Source organism: Fringilla coelebs (assembly GCF_963513975.1).
Source record: "Fringilla coelebs genome assembly, chromosome: 4".
In the NCBI taxonomy this organism is placed as follows: Eukaryota; Metazoa; Chordata; class Aves; order Passeriformes; family Fringillidae; genus Fringilla; species Fringilla coelebs.
In genome coordinates, this window is record NC_140032.1 from 2257208 (window position 1) to 2276758 (window position 19551).

At 61.0% G+C, this 19551-nt stretch overlaps 1 protein-coding gene across 7 annotated transcripts; it reads right to left on the reverse strand.

Moving 5' to 3' along the window:
- Positions 1–1278: 1278 nt before the first annotated feature.
- On the reverse strand, positions 1279–18898 carry LOXL3 (lysyl oxidase like 3). Of its 7 annotated transcripts, none has more exons than XM_084203935.1 (15): positions 18809–18898; positions 13160–13490; positions 12118–12281; positions 11532–11743; positions 8149–8374; positions 7753–7933; positions 5724–5878; positions 4526–4681; positions 4132–4294; positions 3349–3592; positions 2721–2836; positions 2480–2616; positions 2011–2122; positions 1819–1866; positions 1279–1590 (listed from the first exon to the last, which is right to left on the reverse strand). In XM_084203935.1, the coding sequence occupies exons 2-15, from the start codon at positions 13476–13478 to the stop codon at positions 1298–1300; spliced, it is 2526 nt and encodes an 841-aa protein (XP_084060061.1). In that variant the 5' UTR covers positions 13479–13490; positions 18809–18898; the 3' UTR covers positions 1279–1297. The 7 variants fall into 7 exon arrangements, with proteins under 7 accessions (XP_084060061.1, XP_084060059.1, XP_084060060.1 ...); XM_084203933.1 differs by lacking the exon at positions 4526–4681 and adding an exon at positions 4828–5001; XM_084203934.1 differs by lacking the exon at positions 4526–4681 and adding an exon at positions 4828–5001 and having other exon boundaries at positions 18789–18875.
- Between the last annotated feature and the right edge of the window lie 653 nt (positions 18899–19551).

Sequence of the window (19551 nt, forward strand, 5' to 3'; positions counted from 1 at the left end):
GTGCTGGTGTGCCATGGCCATCTGGTCACATCCCTTCTGCTGGGAACTCTGCGACTGCTCCAAGCCCTATGTCAACATTCCCTCACATCCGTGCAGCAGCTTTCCAGGCCCTGGTAAATTGGTGTCAATGCTGGAATTGTGATGGTTGAGATGACATCTCCTGGCCCTGATGTCCAGGAGGGCTGAGGATGGGAGCCACAGTCGGGGCCGGGGCTCGGCCTGTCCCGCCCCCAGCTCGCTGTCAGTGCTGGAGCTCTGCTCCCACACACACCCGGCCCCTGGGGACAGCTGGCGGCCGAGGGCCGTCGGGGCAGGAACAGCTCCGGCTGTTCCTCGCCTTCCTGGAAGAGCCGCCGCTGGAGCGGGAGCAGCGGCGAGGGCAGCCCGGAGCAGCGGAGGAATGCGGCTGTCGGGCCAGACCCTGCCCGTGGCGGCGCTCCCGAGCCCCGGCTTGCTGCTTTTGGGACATGAAAGAAGCACAGTTCCTCGGGGGTGCTGCGGCGAGGGGCGCCTCTGCCCTGAGAACAGGCTTCCTTTCAGCAGCCCCGGCCTCGCCGGAGGAATTCGCTGCCCCGGCCGGCGCCGCCGGCCCGGGGGAAATGGCGGCGTGTCTGGCATAGCTGCTCCGGCCGCGCCGACCGCAGCGTTCCGGGCCCGGGCCAAGGCCTGCCCCCTCCTCCTCCCCGGCTGAGGGCAGCGCCTGCGGTCCCCTCAGTGGGAAAGGGTTGCTGGGGTCACAGCACCCGGCTGAGGGGTGGGAGCTGGGCCGCACCTCCCTGGGCCCGCCTGTCACATCCCCGTGCTCCTGCCCAGTGTCTCCAAAGGCCCGGCGGGGCTCTGCTCCCACACGAGTCGAGGCAGCCCCGCAATGCTGTGAACACTTGTTCTTGTGGGTCACGGTCCTGTGGACCCCAGTCCTCAAAGGTCACAGCCCCAGGACGGGATTTCTGCTCGGTAACATTCGCCATGGATCTCGTGAGGTGGAACCAGCTCTTCCCCACATCCCTGCTCCCAGTTCCTCCCCACAGGGTGCTGTGGGGCTGCTGCTGCTCCCTTCCCCTCACCCACCTGGGCTTGCCCCAGAGGACCAGCCCTCGGTGAAGAGGGTGCTGGGGGTTGCTGTGGGGCCATGGCTGTGTGGATGAGGCATTGCAGGGGCCAGGGGATGCTCCCACACTGTGCCAGGGTGGCGACCAGCCCTGCAGAATGAACCGTGCCACCTGCTCCTCATCCCAGCCCAGAGATGTGCCAGCAACCATTGGGAAATAGAACTTACAACTTTATAGAGGAAATAAAATTACAACTGAGAGATGGGGTAGGAGCCACCCCTGGGCAGCGCTGTGGGCAGAGACACCTGCACCATCCCTGGGGGACCAGGGGCTCCAGGGCCCTGTGTGGCTGGTGGGCCCTGGGGCCAGCTGAGGGGGTGAGAGGAACCAGGGCTGAGGGGGCAGTGGGAGCTGGGGTGCAGCTGGGATGGGAGGGATGGGGCGGTGGGGGGTGCAGGACCTCCTGGACTGTACCCGTGTGCCGCAGCCCAGGGGATGTGGGCACACTCTTCTGGCCAGTGGTTGGGGTGGCAGCCCCAGGCTGGGAGGTGCGGGTGTCAGTGCCTCCAGCACCAGCCCCCCCAAAGTGGGCAAGGGCAGCCAGTGGCGAGTCCTGGGCAGTCCCCGGCAGGACACAGTGGCAGCAGCACTGGGCATCAGGCCTCCCTGCCGGTCTACCAGCAGCTTCCTCCCACCAGGATGGGGTGAGGGAGGGAGATGCCTGTCTCCCCAGGGCCGGGGCCCTATGAAATCTGGTTGTTGAGCTGACCTGGGTACTGCTCAAACCGCTTGTTGGCCTCCTCGCTGAGCGCATCTCCTGCAGGCAGAGGGTAGGAGCTGTCAGCTCTGGTGCAGGGCATCCCCCAGCAGCACCATCCCAGCCCATCCTCATCCTCATGGCTTCCTGCAGCCCTGTCACTGCCCTCCACCCTCACCCCTGTGCCGTGCCCCGGGCCGTTACCGATGTGGCAGCTGTGCACCCAGATGCGGTGCCCGTCGTACTTGCAGTTGCATTTCATGGCATTGTTGGTGAAGTCACTTTCTGCCACCTCGAAGTTGGGGTTGATCACGACCTGTGGGGCACTGACAGTGAGATCCCTGCCCCAGCCCCAAAGGATGAGTCTCCCCAGCTGTGGTGGGTGTGCTGGAGAGCTCCAAGGAGCCAGTAGCTGCTGATGTAGTGGGGTGGTCCTGTCCCTGTGCACCATGTGCCCACGAGCAGTGCTGCTCAGAGTTGGAAAACCCATGTGCCAGCATGTCTGAGCAGCCCTGCACGTCTGTGGGCACAAGGACAGGCACTGTCCCGTGCCAGTACACCCACTGAGCTCCAGTGGGAGAGTGATGGGTGGCTGAAGTGTGTGGAGGGCTGAGGTGCAGGGACAGAGGCTGGGAGGGTGGCAGGAGGGGCTGGGGAGGGTCAGGTGCAGCACCTGCAGGATGTAGTTGCCTGGCTTGACGTCGGTGATGTCGATCCACTGGCAGTCGATGTCGTGCCGGTACAGGTCCCAGCAGCCCACGGTGATGCCCTGCTCCCCAAAGTTGGCACACTCGTACCTCTTGGCCACGTCTGCAGGCAGGAGGAGACACAGCTGGTCCCTGCTGAGACCCCCAGCCTGGCCCCACCATGGGGACACAGGTAGGGACGGTGCTGCAGGGCCCCATGTCGCCCACCTTCCTCGCACTCGGTGTCCTCCAGGCAGAAGCTGGCCTTGTGTCCCTCGGCCACCTTGGTGCCATTGGGGGTCAGGATGTCGTAGTGGGTGAAGATGTCCATGCTGTGGTAGTGCCTGTGGGAGGGAGCCAGCACCTGCTGCAGACCGCCCTGCCCTGCATCAGCTCCCTGCCACCTGCCCAGCCCCTTGCTGCCAGGAATGTCCCCACAGCCCCTGCTCTGAGGTGGCAGCACTGAGGTTGGGCAAAGCTGTGTCCTGCCCTGGAAGGGGACGCTGCTGTCCTCAGCCAGCTGGCCCATGCAAGCAGAGGGCTCGGGGGCAGGGCACAGCCTGCAGCCCTGTCCCTGCCTCCTGGAGACCTCAGCCCCAACACTGCTCATCCAGGATCAGCCCTAAGCCAAACCAGGCAAAACTGGACCCTGAGCACCAGATTTGGGCTATCCAGTGTCACCCTCACCAGGTGTCACCCTCATCCAGCATCACCCTCTCTCAGTGTCATACTTGCACAGTGTCACTCTCCTTCAGCATCACCGCTGCCCAGCACCCTCCTCACCCAGCCCATGGCAGCACCGCCACCCTCTCCCATCCCTGGCCCCCAGCCCTGTCTGTCCCCTGCCCACACGCACCGGTGGCACTCGTGCCAGACCCAGGAGTGGCGGCCAGCCTTGGGGCGGAAGTCGGCGCGGCCGCGGTTGTGGATCTGCGAGGAGAAGCGGAGCAGGCGGCGGTGGCCGTAGGGCCAGTTGGCCAGGCGGGCCGAGCTGGCCAGGCAGTTCTCCTCAGCAGCACAGTACAGCATGTGCAGCGGCCTGTCCTCGATGTACGCCGTCTCCTGCACCAGCGGCGCGTGCAGCAGCAGGTCGGAGGCGGCTGGGGACAGGCGGCTGCTCAGGGACAGGCCCTGCTCTCGGCAGGGATGGGGCGAGTGGAGGGGACGGGGCAGTGCCCAGGGCTGGCAGGGCTAAGCCAGCTGGGGGGGACATGTGTCCTCTGCATTGGCCGAGTGTTGGCTGACCCCTGACCTCCAGCTGCGAACCCCACTGAGCACAGCTCCTGGCCCTACAACACTTGTCTACAGAGCCCACTGCCCACAGAGCCCACTGCCCACTCAGCCCAGTGCTCAGAGTCCATACATGCAGACTCCACTGCCTACAGACCCCATCGCCCACAGACCTCAGTGCTCAGAATCCATACCTGCCAACCCCACTGCCCACAGATCCCACTGCCCACAGAGCCCACTGCCCACTCAGCCCAGTGCTCAGAGTCCATACATGCCAACCCCACTGCCCACAGATCTCACTGCCCACAGCCCCCCCTCTCTGCAGAAACCCCACCACAGACCCAATGTCCCAGACCCAGCAATGGGGTCCCTTGCAGCCCCCATTCCCTCAGCCCCCGTGGCCGCTCACTCTCGGAGCAGATGACGCCCGCAGCGAAGCGCGTGCCCGTGTTCCTGCAGCTCAGGCTGGCGCCATGGTGCTGGCAGTGGCTCAGGGACATCTCGTGGCCGGCGCACTTCACCCCGCTCATGACCATCTCTGTCACGTTGCTGGCATCCCAGTACCACGTCTCCTGGCAAGGGGGTGAGGCAGGGTGGGTGGCAGGGCTGGTGGCTGGATTGCCCAGGATCACTTATACCCAGGCTGCAGCCAAGCCCCCCACCACAGCTGCCCAGGCTGCCCACAGGGGTCCATGTCCCTCCGTCCCCATCTGTCCTCATTCAGCCCCACGGTCGTTTGGGAAGTGCTGGCCGGTGCCTGTCCTCGCCAGGGTGTCCCCGGGGCCCTCCTCGCTGGCACCTACCGTCACAGCATGCAGGGAGTAGCCCAGGCCGAGCTGACGACAGGCCACCATGGCCTCCTTGGTGGTCCAGCCATCGCTGCAGACCGTGCCCCACTTACTGCCTCGCTTCACCTCCACGCGGCCCTCAAACTCTGTCCTCCCGCCGGCCAGGCGGATCTGCAGGGAAACCCTGGGGCCGTGAGCGGGCACCCCACGCTGTGCCACCTCCTGTCCCACCTCCACCCCCATCCATGCATATCCCCAGCCCCGTGAGCAGTGGTGGTGGCTGCTGCTGCCCTAGCCAAGCTGGTGCTGGCACCTACTTGTAAGCCGTGGTTAGCGAATCCCAGACCCAGCTGGCGACAGGCCACCATCGCCTCGAGGGTACCCCAGCCTTCGCCGCACACCAGACCCCAGCGGGGCTGGTCCCCGTCGCCAGCCCCCACCGCCACCTCGACCCGCCCCTCGAAGCGGCTCCGGCCCCCGCTCAGCCGAATCTGCAGAGAAAGGCAGTGGCAGCGTCATCCCCGTCACAGGCGATGCTCCCCCTGTCCTGCAGGGCTGTCCCCAGCCCCTGTCCCAGCACTGCCGGGGCTGTGCTGCAGCGCCTGCACACGGGCGTGGGAGAGCCAGCAACTGAGCAGAGCCAAGCACGGCTTTAGCTGGCAGGGAACTTGCCGAAACTGGTGGATTTGGGGACAACAAATGGCTTGTGAGTTTGGGAATTTTCTCACCAGCACTGAATGAACTGAAAACAGTTCATTTATGAAATGGCATCATTTCAGAAATGACAGGTATGAGAGAGTTAAAGATCATTAAAAAAAGCTCAAAGTGGATGAAACAATGGGCCAGGGCAAACAGGAACACGCGGCTCCATTTGCTTGTTTCATCACAGGTAAAAAAAAAAAAATCTCTCTTGGTTATCCCACAGTGATTTTTTTTTCCTGGTGTTTCTGCTGGGGAGTGGGCACAGGCTGGCAGCAGGAAAAGCAGCAGGGAGCAGCTGCCCCACACCTCCCCTCACAGAACAGCACCCCCACAGCCTCCCCTCCGCCCCCTTCCTCACAGGGATTCCCACCCACAAAACCCCCGAGCTCCCAGGACAGGGGGAAACGTGTGGGGTGCAGAGGAGGAGGGATGAGGTTCCCATGGGTCCTGTGGGCCTTTCCCAGCACCCCACTCTGAGGTCCCACTGCTGGCAGCCCCCCGCGGTGCGCACCAGGTTCTCGTAGCCCATGTAGGGGATGTTGCAGCGAACAGCCGCGTCCTCCGTGTGCTTGCAGTCCTCTTGGGTGATGTTCCTGAAGGGGCAGCTCCACAGGGACTTCTCGGTGCCCCGGCACTGCACCTCGTTCAGGTGGATGGGGCCCGTCCCTGCCGGAGGACAGCAGAAATCAGGGCCCTGTGACACAGGGATGCTCAGGGCTGTCACCACATTTCTCTTCACAGAAAAAAGCAAGGCACAATTCTTTCCAAGGATTTCTGAGATTCACATTCACTGAACCTCAGAGAAAGGGAAAACACAATTCTTATCACTTGCTGTGCCTGTTTTGTGCCAAAGTAGAATGCAATATGAAGATTGTTTACCCAAAGTGAGGATGTGTCAGGGACAGCCACGAGATTCAGTGCAGCGTGAGCAGTTGTGTGCAGAGTGAGTGCTTGGCAGATTCAGTTTAGATGAAATGTATATAGTACAGTATAATAAAGTAATTAATTAGCCTTCTGATATCCATGCAATCAGATGCATCACTCTCTCTCCCCTTTGCTGGAGTCATCTTTGATTTGCAATACAGGACCACCCATGTCCCCAACACTGCCCTGTCTTTTTGGCAGCTCTGAGGGGGTTGGACACTCCAGCCTCCACAGCTGCTGCCTGGGGCAGTGTGGTTGAGTGCTCGTGGTCCCATTGGGATGCTCCATATACATCCCAGTGCTAACAGGGCACCCCAGGCAAAGTAAAGCCTGGATAAGTGCCTCATCCATAGCTCCAGGAGGGGATGCCTGGCGCTGTAGCAGCCACAGGGCCTGCAAGGCCTCCCTGGCAGTGTGTTGCCTAAGATAAGAAATGCCTAGTCATGATGACTGGACCAAGAGAGGCCCCTCTTCTACCTCTGGACCATTGTTATCTCTCTGTAAGATGATAGGTCACTTTCACCTTAACCCTTACTACTGGACTGTTTCCCAAAATCCCTGTACCCTAAATAAACCCCCATTTCTGTGCTGTTCAGCAGAAGAGCTGTCACTGTCACCCTTCACAGAAGCTGCTAAGAAAGACACCTCTGTGGAACCCTGTCACATTCACATTTTCTGAAAAATCCCTTCACCCAGGATTTTTCTCCTGGGAAGCTGAGAAGCCTCAGAGAAAAAGGAAAACAATTCTCATCTCATTTGCTTCTCCTGTGTTGTGCTCATGTGGAATGTGGTTGGAGATTGTTCACCCACAGGTGATTGTTCCATTGCATTCTGCTGGGAGTTGTTTTCACTCTTTGGCCAATTGGGGCCAAGCTGTGTCAGGACTCTGGAGAGAGTCAGGAGTTTTCATTATTATCTTTTTGGCCTTCTGTAAGTATCCTTTCTGTATTCTTTAGTATAGTATTCTTTAATACAGTATTTTAAAATAATAAATTAGCCTTCTGAGAACATGGAGTCAGATTCATTGTTCCTCCCTGTTACCTTGATGTTTAAATATTTTCTAAGCCTTCTGATGTTTAAATTCTTGTAACAAACTTTTTCACACACTTTCTGTAAATAACTTATCGTTTTGCATTCTTTTATAGAAGAAAAGAAATTAACAAACTGTTAGTTTGTCCAGTGTCATCGGAGACGTGACACTTTCACCCTCCAATCCACTACCACTTTTAGAAATCCATAAATGTTAGAGTCAAAAAATAAACTTACCTTTCTTACCTTACAAACAACAGTGTATGCACGTCGTGTTACTTTGTGTCCTGTAGTGACACCTCCCTGCCACGAGGGTCCCAGCAAATACAACAGCACCTCATACAACTCTTCTCCTCTCTCTCCTGCGTCTGCCAAGGCACTTAGCAAGCAAAAAGCTGAAATCTCTAAAGAGCTGATCTCACTTAAGAGCAGAGCTGCTTGCTAAGATTGCCTAAGTTGGGAGCCTGTCTGAGGGACCTGGACAAGTGGAGCTTAGCAAGACTTTGCTATTTGGACACCTTTGGCAGCCGGGATGGGAGAGACCCCAAGAGCTCCCTGGTGTAACAAACGAACCCCAGCAGCCTCACCTTGGCCCATGCGTGCCCCGGTGAGGGCCTCCTTGGCGCTGCCGAAGCCCAGCTCGCGGCACACCACGCTGGCCGACTGCAGGTTCCAGCGGTCGTCGCAGATGGTGCCCCACTCGCTGCTCCTGAGCACCTCAACGCGGCCCTCGCCCACCCTGGCGCCGCCCTTCAGCCGGATCCGGGGCTGCGGGAGCAGGGACAGGGTGGGATGGCACAACACAGCGCTGGCACAGCTCCTGGGACGTGCAGGGACAGGACACCGTCCCCACCTCCCGCTCCGGAGCCGGTCACCCAGCAACCCACACACCTGCAGAGCCCAGGGGCAGAGCCTGGCCCAGAGCGGGGCACTGTCCTGCTGTGGGCCACCACAGGACGCGTCCCCCTCCCTGCTGGGCTCACCTGGCCCTGCTGCTGCTGCTGCTGGCGCTGCTTCTTCTTGTGGGTGCTGCCAGTGGCAAAGAGGGGCCCGGGCACGCAGCTGACCACGGCGGGCATGCCGGAGCCGCAGGCTGCGGAGGAGTTGCCCCGGTAGAACTCGAAGGAGCACAAGGACAGGTGCACCTCTGTCCCCGTGCAGGACACCGAGTGCAGGCGGTAGTTGAGCTGCTGCCGCTCCGTGAAGAGCCTGTGAGGGGAAAGCAGCCCTGAGCCACGGCCAGCGTGGCCAGTGGCAGTGGAGGTGTCACCAGCCACCCTGCCTGCAGCTCCATGCGCTGGCTGTGCCCCTTGGCCTGTCCCCAGGGTGACACACGGCGCCTGCCAGGCACCCACCCCTCGCCAACTGCCTGTCCCACACCCCCAGCAGCACAGGGACGCAGGTGGGGACATGCACAGCTCTGGTGGGACTGCAGGGGCTCCTGCCTCTGGCTCTCCACGGAGCCATTTACCTCTTCTTGGGCCCTACGTCCTCCCTGCGCTTTTGTTTAGGCTGAGATTTGGAGGCCAGCCTGGAAAATAGAAAACAACCATCACGAAGCCCGGGACCTCAGGCTGTCACCTCTGCCCTCAGCAGTGACACAGGGAGCACAGCCTGCCCTGGCTTCACTGCAGGCTGAACTGGGCACCTTGGTCCCCAGGAAGACTCGTGTGCATCCCCTTTGTGTCACACAGCATCATCTGCTGCCAGCAGTGTGACACAGCCAATGCTGCAGTTTCCTGCATGCATTCCACCAGGAAACTGCTGGATGCAACCACATCCTGCTCTGCCTTGTCACAGACCAAAAGATCAAACACCAGCAGCCACCGTTTGATCCGTCAGGTGTGGTTGTGTCTGTGTCCTCATCCAGACACCATGCCACCACTGTGCCATGTCCCCAAGGGGCAGGACACCTGGCCAGCAGCACCAAGCAAGCAGCACAGGCAGCCCCAGGGTGCTTGCCCTGGGGCCATGGGGCACGGTGGGACTTGCTGCAGGCTGGCAAGGACTGCTGCCAGCGAGGGAAGCAGCCCTGGCACAGGCTGAGCCGTGAGGGGAAGCTGCCTGGGGCTCAGCACACACAAGGTGTAGGTGCAATCCCAACATCCTCAAATGCTTCTTTCTCTCAGGGAGGAAGATGCTGAGCAGAGCCAAAACCCCAGAGCCCACAAGGAGGGAAGAGCAGAGTGGCCCAAAGGAGGGCAGGGGACTGCCAGCTCCAGGAACCAGGCAGGACCAAGCCTGGCCACTGTCCCTGCAGGCCAGCACAGGTTGGTGTCAGCTGCACAGCCCAGCGAGCCCCAGGACACAGCACAGGGCTGGGATTGAGACAGCCAGAGGACATCAGTGCCCACTCACACTCAGGAAACCACATCTGGATCCTGCACCTGCATCTGGGTCCCCAGGACAAGATGTCACGTGTGTGGTGTGAGCCCCAGGGAGAGCAGCCAGACAGAGGCCTGGGAGGAGATGGGGGTGTGGGACTGTTCCAGCCAGGGCTGAGGTGGGAGCTGTGAGGATCCTGGCTCTTCCAGCAGGGAGGGAAGAGCGCAAGAGGAAAGAGGCATGACTGACAACAAAAGGTTCAGGCTCAGGGTAAGGAAAACCTTTTGCCCATGAGGGCTGTTCCCAAATGGAGCAGAGACCGCAGGGCTGCAGAATTTCTATCCTTGGAAGGTTTCAAAAGCCAGCTGGATGAAGTCCTGGGCTTAACCCACAGCTGGCTCTGCTCCACACAGGGAGCTGGACCAGGACTCTCCGAGGTCCCTTCCAGCCTGGATTAGCCTGTGCTTTCATATGATTGTGGCTGTGCAGCCCCAAATTGATCAGCCCCTACAAAACAGTGTGGCTCCCAGGAGCCAGTTCCTGCTCAGGGCAGAGGGACAGGACTGCAGCCTCATGGAGACACAAACCATTTCCCCCAGAGCTGCAGGGGAAGGACCTGCTCGCTGGGAAAGGGGCAGTCAGCACCACCCAGCTGGGAAACAGCACATTGGAGCAACCAGGACCTTCAGGTGGGAGTTGGGGAAACCCATGGGATGACCCTGTCTGAATTCCCATCACCAGCTGCAGGAGCTGGCAAGGATGACTTCTGGGGACACAAATCTGGGAGTGTCACAACAAAGAGCTCAGAGTGGGTGTAGGGCACATTCAGCACCAGGGAAGGTGGTGGGACTGGGGCAAGGCCCCGTGCAGGGGGCAGAGCATCGTGGCAGCAGGCTCAGGAAAGAGATGCCATGGCCCAGCCCAGAGAAGAGGGGCTCTGGTTCACTGTATCCACCCACAGATCCAGCAGCAGGATTCAGGGATGGAGGGAAAAGGCAGCCAGGATTCAGGGAGGGAAAAGGCAGCCAGACCATCCCCTGGGCCTGGCAGAAAGGCAGCAAGAATGAGTAGGCAGAGGATGAGTGGGCAGACCCCAAGCAGATGTGGCCCTCAGGGCCTGCCACACTGTGCCCATCAGCACTACTGAGCACGGGCTCTGGTGCCCATGCCAGCTCATCCTGCAGGGAATGGAGGGGCCCACAGCCTTTCCAGCATCCCCAGTGCTGCTTTCTGCAGAAAGCAGCCCATTTCCACAGCCCTTCCTCCCCATCCACCAGGAGAGACAGCTCTGCTCTGAGGCCTCCTGCTGCCCTCCCAGGGTGCCAGGACTCCTGCCTGGTGTGCAGGACAGGGCTGCTCTGCCTGGAGCACGACCAGCCTGGGAGAGAGATTGTCTCTCGTGGGGAATGGGGGACCCCAGCACGCCCAGGCAGATGTCCTGGGGTGGGGTTTGTCCTACTGGGCCAGCACAGCCCAAGCCTTCAGTCTGCTCCATCCAGATCCGTCTGTGCCCGGATCCATTCTGACGGCAGAGACTGGTGGGGCTGGACAGCCCAGCTCTGCCATGGCTCAGCAGATGGGGCCCTGGCCCATTACCTGCTGCCCACCCTCAGGCTGGGGCCCTTGGTCCTGGCTGCTCGCCTCAGCCGCCTGTGGAGCAACACCAGAGCTGCCTGCTCAGGGCACACACAGTGCCACACACACAGCACCCCTTGTCAAGCCACGGTGTGGATGGAGCATCCCCTGATGGCTGCAAACCTCCCCCTGGGCTGGGGACAGCACTGCCAGCGAGCAAAAGTGCTCCCCTTGGAGTGGCCTTTGCTGTAGCGTGTGTGGCGGCCACCCCATGGCCCCCCAGCTTGGTTAGCAAGTGTCCAAATGGCCAGCTGGGGTTTGCAGCAGGGTGGGAGGGATTTTAGAAGCCACAACACCCGACAGCACAGCCTCTGCTGTCCCCACAGCACTACCCCACACCCCTGGCACCATCCCCAGCCCTGCTTGGACACCCCACCCCTGTGTGCCCCCTGCCAGCCTCACTCACCTGTAGAAGTTCCTGTTGACTTTCTTCTCCGCCGGGAAGCCCATCATGCCGCAGACGACGCGGCTGTTGTGGCTGTCCCAGCCCTGGTCGCAGATCTGTGCCCAGCTGTCCTTGTAGCGCACCTCCACGATGCCCTCCGTCACCGGCAGCTGCCGCCGCCCCCCGGACACCACCGGCCGCAGCCGCACCTCCTCCAGGTGGCTCTGCTCGGTCTGCAGGGATCAGTCAGCCCCAGGTCACGTCCCATCCCATCGCCCCTCCTCCTGCCAGCCCAGCCCCAGGGAATCTCCTAGGATGAAGGAGAGGGATCCCCAAGCATAGATGGGGCACAAGGACAGCCAGTCCTGCGTTCCTGCTGGCCACATCTGATGGCCCTGAGCAGTAAAGGATTGAACCTCACAGAGAGCTGAGTGCCTCTTGTCCCCTTGGGTCCCCAGGTGCATCTCCAGGGAGCACAACCAGGAAAGCCAGTGCTGCTTTCCTGCACCCCCAGGGAGAGTTCCCAGGCTGCCCCACACCCAGGGTGCTCTGTGGCATCCTGGCCATCACCAGCTGCCCGCTCTGGCCAGCTCAGCAGCCTCCTCACCTCGATGACGTTGGAGTCCTTGAAGCCTGGGATGCGCTCATCCTTGCAGACCACACCTGCATCCTCCTCGTGGCTGCAGTCACTGTTCCCCCAGCCCCGGTGTTTGCAGTCCCCAATGCTCTTCTCATTTCCCACACAGTTCACGTTGTCCAGCCAGATCCGCCCTGCCAGACACAGCCTGAGGGTGAGGGGGAGCCAAGCGTCCCCTGGGAGCAGGGAATGTGCCCTAGAGCATGGCCAGGATCACACAGCAGGTTACAGCAGGAGCTGTAACACAAAGCTGAGGGCAGTGAAATGCCAGGAGTGAAGTTCTGGGTGGCATTCACATTCCCTGAATGTGATTTCTTCACCCAGGGTTTTTCCCCTGGGAAGCTGAAAGGCAGTGAGAGGCCTCAGAGAAAAGGAAAACAATTATTATCTCATTTGCTTCTCCTGTGTGTGTTGTGCACATGTAAAATGTGTTTGGAGATTGTTTACCCACAGAGGATTGCTTGATTGGATTCTGGTGTGAATTGTTTTGACTCATTGGCCAATTGGGGCCAAGCTGTGTCAGGACTCTGGAAAGAGTCACGAGTTTTCAATTGTTATCGTTTTAGCACTCAGTAAGTATCCTTTCAGTATTCTTTAGTATAGTATTCTTTAATATAATATAGTGTAATAAAGTAATAAATTAGCCTTCTGATAAGATGGAGTCAGATGCATAATCTCTCCCCTTGTTGCCTGAATTTACAATAGTTCTGGGCGGGGTGGTCTGCAGATGGGGAGCCTCCACCTCCCCAAGGGGCTGCTCTGCCACACAGAAAGCTCCCACAGGCGCACACCTGAGCACACAATCACTGCCAGGCACCCTGCAAACACAGAACCTGCCCCTTGCAGAGATGCCCTGGCTGTGCCAGGGGGGTGCTGTGCCCACCACCCCTCTCTTACCGTGCACACCTGAGCACACAATCACTGCCAGGCACCCTGCAAACACAGAACCTGTCCCTCGCAGAGATGCCCTGGCTGTGCCAGGGGGGTGCTGTGCCCACCACCCCTCTCTTACCGACTCCTTTGCCGTACTTGGCGCTGTGGGCCCAGCCGGTGGCAGCCACGAAGCCGAGGTGCCGGCACAGCACGTGCGCGTTGCCCAGCGTGAAGTCGTCGTCGCAGATGGTGCCCCACTCCTCGTTGTAGAAGACCTCCACGCGGCCCTCGTTGTGCTTGCGGGGGTACCCGGCCAGGCGGAACCTCAGCTGGGGCCCGGGGGCGTGCGTGGGGCCCGGGGGGGTGGGCTGGGCACTGCCCACCCGCAGCCAGGCGCTGCCCGGCAGCACCAGCAGCACCAGCAGCTCCGGCCATGCCCACGCGCCGCAGCCTCCCATGGCGGTGCGGCCCTGCAGGGGCAGACAGGGTCAGGGCTGTGCTGGAACGCCAGCACCCCCATCCAGCCCCCCAGCACAGCCACATGCCTTGTCCTGGCCAGAGTGTCCCTAACACACAGCCCACTGCCAGGGACCTGCCCAGTGCCCCTGTCCCCCTCTGCCAACAGCCCCCACCGCGCTGTCTGGTGACATCAGTGAGGGCAGATGGGCACGGGAGAGGTGAATGGAAGGAGGGGGATGAGCTGCCAGAGCTGAGGGAGCTGGAACAGGCTCAGGGCACAGGGAAAGCCCGTCTGGATGGGCCAGGAGCTCGATCCAGCAGGAGCAGGGAATGTCTGCTGGCTGAGGGGATTCCAGCCCACGCTCCTGCCCTCCCTTCCATGACGAGCGAGGCAGCCGGAGCATTCACATTCCTCTGACAATATTTGTGGCTCCCCGAATACCTGAGGGAGATGTGGTATTCCTGTACCAGTCTCACGGCAAACAATAGTGAAAACCCTTCTCTGTGAGCTGCCTTCCCTTCCCAGCGTGCTATTCCCATGGATCCTGTAGCTCAGGAGCAGCATTTCTGCACGGGGGATGTTGACAAGCTCTGACCGTGGCAGCCTCGTGCCACCATCCCTGCCAGTCCCTTCCATCATGGGAAAGCATTCCCCCAAAATTGCTCCAGGGCAGCCCCCCAGCAGGATATTTCTGTCTCCAAGTTCCCCCTGAGCACAGATCCTGCCTGCTGCACTCACACAGACCGTGCTTGCCATTAGAAAACATTAAAAAACCATTAAAAATCCCGGGGTGATTTAAAATTCCCATATTTAGCTGCAGTGTCACAGAGAAAGGGAAATTAATTCAAATCCCACACAGAGCTAGGGCCTGGCACAGCTGCTCCACCTCCCCACCAGCCTCCAGGGCAGGGTTTTCTCAGGGGAATCAGCCCCATTCCTGCTTGGTTCACTTTTCCAGATGACGAGGAGCTGCTCCACACTCCAGCCTCTTGAGAACACCTCCTGGGCCAAGGCAAGGATGAACCAGGATGGTGCCCAGTGCCAGCCCCTCTGCCACACCCAAAACACCAACAAAAGCCTCCACAGGGCCCAGCCCTGCTGCCTGCCTGCCCCTTTGGGCACATGTGACATTGGAGGTGCCACCAGGAGCAGTGAGAGCCTTGGGATGAGCCCGCAGAGATGCTCAGGAAGAGTGAGGAATAACAAGGATAACTGCTGGTCCAGTTCCACCCCAGACACGGTGGTGGAAATGACTGGACATGGCACTCAGTGCTCTGCTCTGGCTGGCAAGGTGGGCATTGGTCACAGGTTGACTCAGTGACCCTGGAGGTCTTTTCCAACCCTGTAATCCTGTGAAGCACATCCCCTCCCTCGGAGCAACCACATCAGAGTGGGTCTGGCTCTCTCCTATGTCACAGCTGGGGCACAGGGGACACCACAGAGCTGGTGGGGACATTGCCCAGGCAGCTGGGGTTGGTGGGAGCCAGCTCTGGGCTCCTGGTGCCTCAGCTGCCTGCTCTGGCACTGCCAGAGCTCAGCAGGATGTGTGTTTGTGGGCAGACAGCAGGGAAATGCTCTGCTGAACCTTTTACCCAGCCAGCAGGGAGGGAGGGAGGGTGCAAAGGGCCACCCCAGCCCTGCCAGTGGCTCAGGAAAGGGGATTTCTGGGCTTGGAATGAGAATTCTCTATCCTCATCTCCACACTGCCTGGGAAGCAGAGAAGGGATGAGTTTGCCTTCTCACAGCAGGAATAAAACTTCTTCCACCCTTGGGTCACCAAGGGGACACTGCCCTGCCCAGAGGAAGGGCTGCAAACCCTCAGAGCTGTCCTGAGCCACAATTTGGGCCCCCTCAGTGCTAACTGCAGCACACCTTGGGGTGTTTCATTGGGAATGCACAAGGATTGGAGCTTCCCCAGCGCTCCTGAGCGAGCAGGATGCTCTGCTGTGGAACTGGGCACTTTCACAACGGGGTCAGTACAACCCTGAAGGACACAATTAATGCCAATCTCCACGGTCTGGCAGAAATAGCCCGTGTCAGGAAGTGGGAATGGCCTTTTATGAGATCACAGGTCCTGTTAATTGGAGTAACTGTGTTGATATAACAGGCTGAGACTGGAAGGCATCTGATTCATCTTGCACCACCTTTTAATGAATAATTAGCACTCAACAAAACCAGTGCACCTTCTGCTAAGTGGATTAAAACTGGTCACCTGCTGGAACACTAATGTGGTTACATGGGGAAGTCACCACTCTGTAGGCTTTCTGGTGAGGATCACATGCTTTTCAAAGCAAAACTGTGTCAGGAGGAGGAAAAAAGCACCTTCCTGGTACAGACTGCAGAGACAGAAATGGGGGGAATCAGGGATGGGAATAGGGACAGCCTGGTAAATCAGCATTGTGCAGCCTACATCCTTAGCTACAAGGAAAATTTAAATCTGTGCATTGAGAAACAAAACACAGAGGACCAGAAAATGGCACCTGAAAAGTGCTTGGGCTTTGTGCAGCAAATCACTGATTCCCCTCTGAGCCTCAGCAGCATGACCTCCAGGGTCTGTAACCCCTGCTCCTGGGTCCTGCTCCAGCATCTCTCATCCCACTGTCCTCCCTCTGCCCCGGCTCCTCAGTTCTGCCACTCACCTCAGAGTTTCCCAGTGACATTCCCAGCTGTGTTCTGTGGTTCCACAGCCTTTTCCATGGCCAGCCCAGCCCTGCCATGTGAGCTCCCTGCAGCCCAGCACGGCTCCGTGCCCGTTCCTGCAGCACCTCCCTCCCTCTCTGAACGCGCTCCGTGCCCGTGTCCATGTCCTGGGCAGCCAGGCTAACAGGGCTCTCATTGTCCACAGCACTTTTTCCACCTCTGAGGCACAAGCCATGTGTTTGCTCCTCTCCTGCTGCTCTGCTGCTCCTTCTGCTCGCAGGCTTTGCTCTGAATGGGCAGCCCACCCCAGCATCCCAACCAGCCTGCTGTCAGCTCCAGCCTGGGACAGTGTCCTCTTGGACCAGGGCTTGTGGCACTCTGGATGTGCTTGTGGCACTCTGGACGTGCTGCCCCAGGCACAGATGCTCAGCAGAACTCCACAGTGAGGGTAAAGGGCTCAGGAGGACGGGCTGGCTGGGCGTGGGAGCCGGGAAGCAGCCCAGGTCCTTGCCACTGCCCAGGAAACCTCAGGAATGTCCCAGCCGGGTGTGCACGAGGCCCTGAGCCACATCCCAGCCTGCAGCACAGCTGGTGCTGCTGCTGGGGTGTCTGAGAGTACTGCAGAGCCAAAATCCTGGGGCTCCCTCCAGTCCTCAGCCTCAGCCCTGCTCTGCTGAGGTTGGCATGGGTGAGAGGACCCTCCAGGGCAGGGGACAGCCCCACATGGCAGCAGGAGCCGTGACACTGCTCAAACTGCTCCCCTGCCAGCCCACTGGTGATACTTGTCCCAGTGGGCGATGGATCAGAGGACAGAGTCACCCTGGCAGGTGACTTACAGCCAGGCACTGTCCCCATCAGTGCCCTGCATCTTGCACAGGGGCTGCCCCTTCCAGAGGGGTCAGCTGTGCTGGTGGGGGTGCCCTGGGCCCAGGACTGTCGAAATCATGTGTGTCCTTCAGCACTCACTGGGCATACAGTCTGCCCCACCAAAACCCCAGTGAACAGCCAACAGAGCTCGGGAAGGGGCAGCTCCTGCTGAGGCAGCTCCGTGGGCTCGGTCAGCACGGGGCATCCCTGCACACAGGGATGACATCCCAAGCCACAGCAGCAGGGAAAGGCCACTGAGGCCCCTCAGGGATGTGCTGGGACAGCAGCAGCCTTGGACACACCCACGGGGGACATGGAGCACCCCAGGCATTGACAACTGGGAGGACTCAGAAAAGAGCAGCACTGGGAAACCCGCCAGCACAAGGGAGAGGAAGCTCGCTCTGTTTATCCTTCTTTGAGAAGGTTAAGGGGTGACACAGCCACTCTCTGTTGATGTCCCATGCCGGGACATCCCTGAGAGCATGGGGTCAGCAGAAGGTCTGGTGAGTCCCATGGCTTCAGGGCTCCATCCCTCCCGTCCTCCCCAGGGCCCCTCACACACACACACACACGGCCCTTTCGCAATCCCGCCTGCTCTGCTTTTCCCACTTCCCGGCAGCCCTGGAGAGCTGGGAGAAAACGTGCACGAAGCAGGGGAGCCCTGACACCCCCACCCTGCTCAGGAGGGGACCTGACATGGGTCAGAGCTCCGGGGCAAGCACCACCAGGGTCTGGAAGCAGGAAGCAGCCCAGGGTCTCCATGGAATCTGGATTCCCCGACAGGATTGGTGTCACTCCCAAAACTACATCCTCCTGTGGCTGGGAGCTCAGTGCCCCCCTTGCTGCCCACCCCTGCCACCCACTGTGTGTCCCCATCCCAGGCAAGGACAGGGACCCTGCTGCAGAAAGGGACAAAGCACTGTGTGGGGCTGGGGCTGCACTTCTCCTCCTCTGACAACTCCAGGTCCAGTCCCTTTGGGCTGCCTGATGTCCCCATCTCCTGCAGTCACCCCCTAAGCCAGGGCAGGTCACAGCACAGCTCCTGGCAGCTCCTGCCCCAACCCAGCCCCCAAAGGACACAGCAGGGCCCTCAGCAGAGCTCTGCCCGCTCTGCTCTGAGCTGCCCGGGCTCGGGAGAGGCAGCCCTGGGAGGAACCGGCTGCCGGCAGGAGGGAAAGCCCTTGGAGGAATGCGCAAACATCGGCCATCCCCACGGGCAGAGGGGCGGGCAGGGGGCCAGGGGCTGTGGGGTTGGTGTCCCAGGCACCCTGGAGCAGGGAGCCAGCCTTCCCGGACCTGCTGGGGACGGGACCGGCTCAGCTGCGGGCTCTGAGAGCAGCAGGGAAGGCGAAAAGCCAGCCGAGAAGAATCATCCCTTCCAGCGCCGCCAGCCCGCCCGCCCCACATCCCTCCATCCATCCTCTCTTCCATGAGCTACAGCATGTCCGGTCCTCATGGAAATCCTGAGTCTCCCGGCCCTGTGTAAGCCGCTGCTCGGCCCGCAGCCCGCACGCTTTGGGGTGCGGTACAGCCCCAAAACCCGCCGGGCTCCGCTTCCCCGGGACCCCCGCGCTGCCCGCCCCGCTCCCGCTCCCGCTGCCCACGGCAGCTCCGGCCCCACGGCACGGCACGGACACGGCATGGCCGCCCCCACCGCGCACCCGGGACACCCCCGAGGCGCCCCGGCCCCGCAAGGCGCAGCCCCCGCCGCTCCCGGGACAGGCGGGCCCCGCGCGGCATCGCCGGGGTGCCGAACGGAGCCGTGCCGTGCCGTGCCGAACCGTGCACAACCGAGCCGAACCAAGTTCCGCAGTGCCGTACCGAACTGAGCCGTGCCGTGCCGAGCCGTGCAGTGCCGTATCGCGTCCAGCCGTGCCGAGCCGAGCAATTTCGGTCCGTGCCGCCGCGCTCCGCCCCGGCCCGCCCCGCGCCGTGCCCGGGGCCGTGTCCGGGGCCGCCCCGCCGCACCGGCCCGCGCCGAGCGGCCCCGGCCCCGCCGCCGGCACGGCCCGGACGGGCCCGGCCCGCCGCCCCGGCATGGGGCCGGCTCCAGCCCCCGCCCCGGCCGGGCTCGGCTCCAGGCCCGGCCCCGGCCCCCCGGACGGAGCTGCCCGGCCGCTCCTGGGGCCGCGGGGAGCCGCCAGCCGAGCCCCCGCTCCCGGGGTTTTGGCCCTCCCGACCCCACCCAGCCCTCTCCTCACCCCGGGCAAGAGAGGGAAGCAGCCAGGAATGGTTCGCCCTTTTCCAGAGGCTGCAGTGGGGTGGCTGGACAGGTCCCCCGCTTTGGTCATCCTGCCTGTCCTGGGCAGGCTGCGGCCCCCAGACCCCCCGAGGATCCCATCCTGCAGGAAAGCCCTGCAGGGCTGGGGCTGTGAGCTCACACTGCCAGCGGCTGCAGGCTGGGGAGCAGCTGGGATGTGCGGGGAGCTGCTTTGTTTGAGGGGACACAGGACCGACTGTAGCAACAGCCGGTGCGAGATGTGTGAGAGCGTTTGAGGGTGTGAGAGGGATCTGCTGGCACCCCAAAACCTTCCCCCAAGAAATGAGCCACGGTGAGAGCCCAG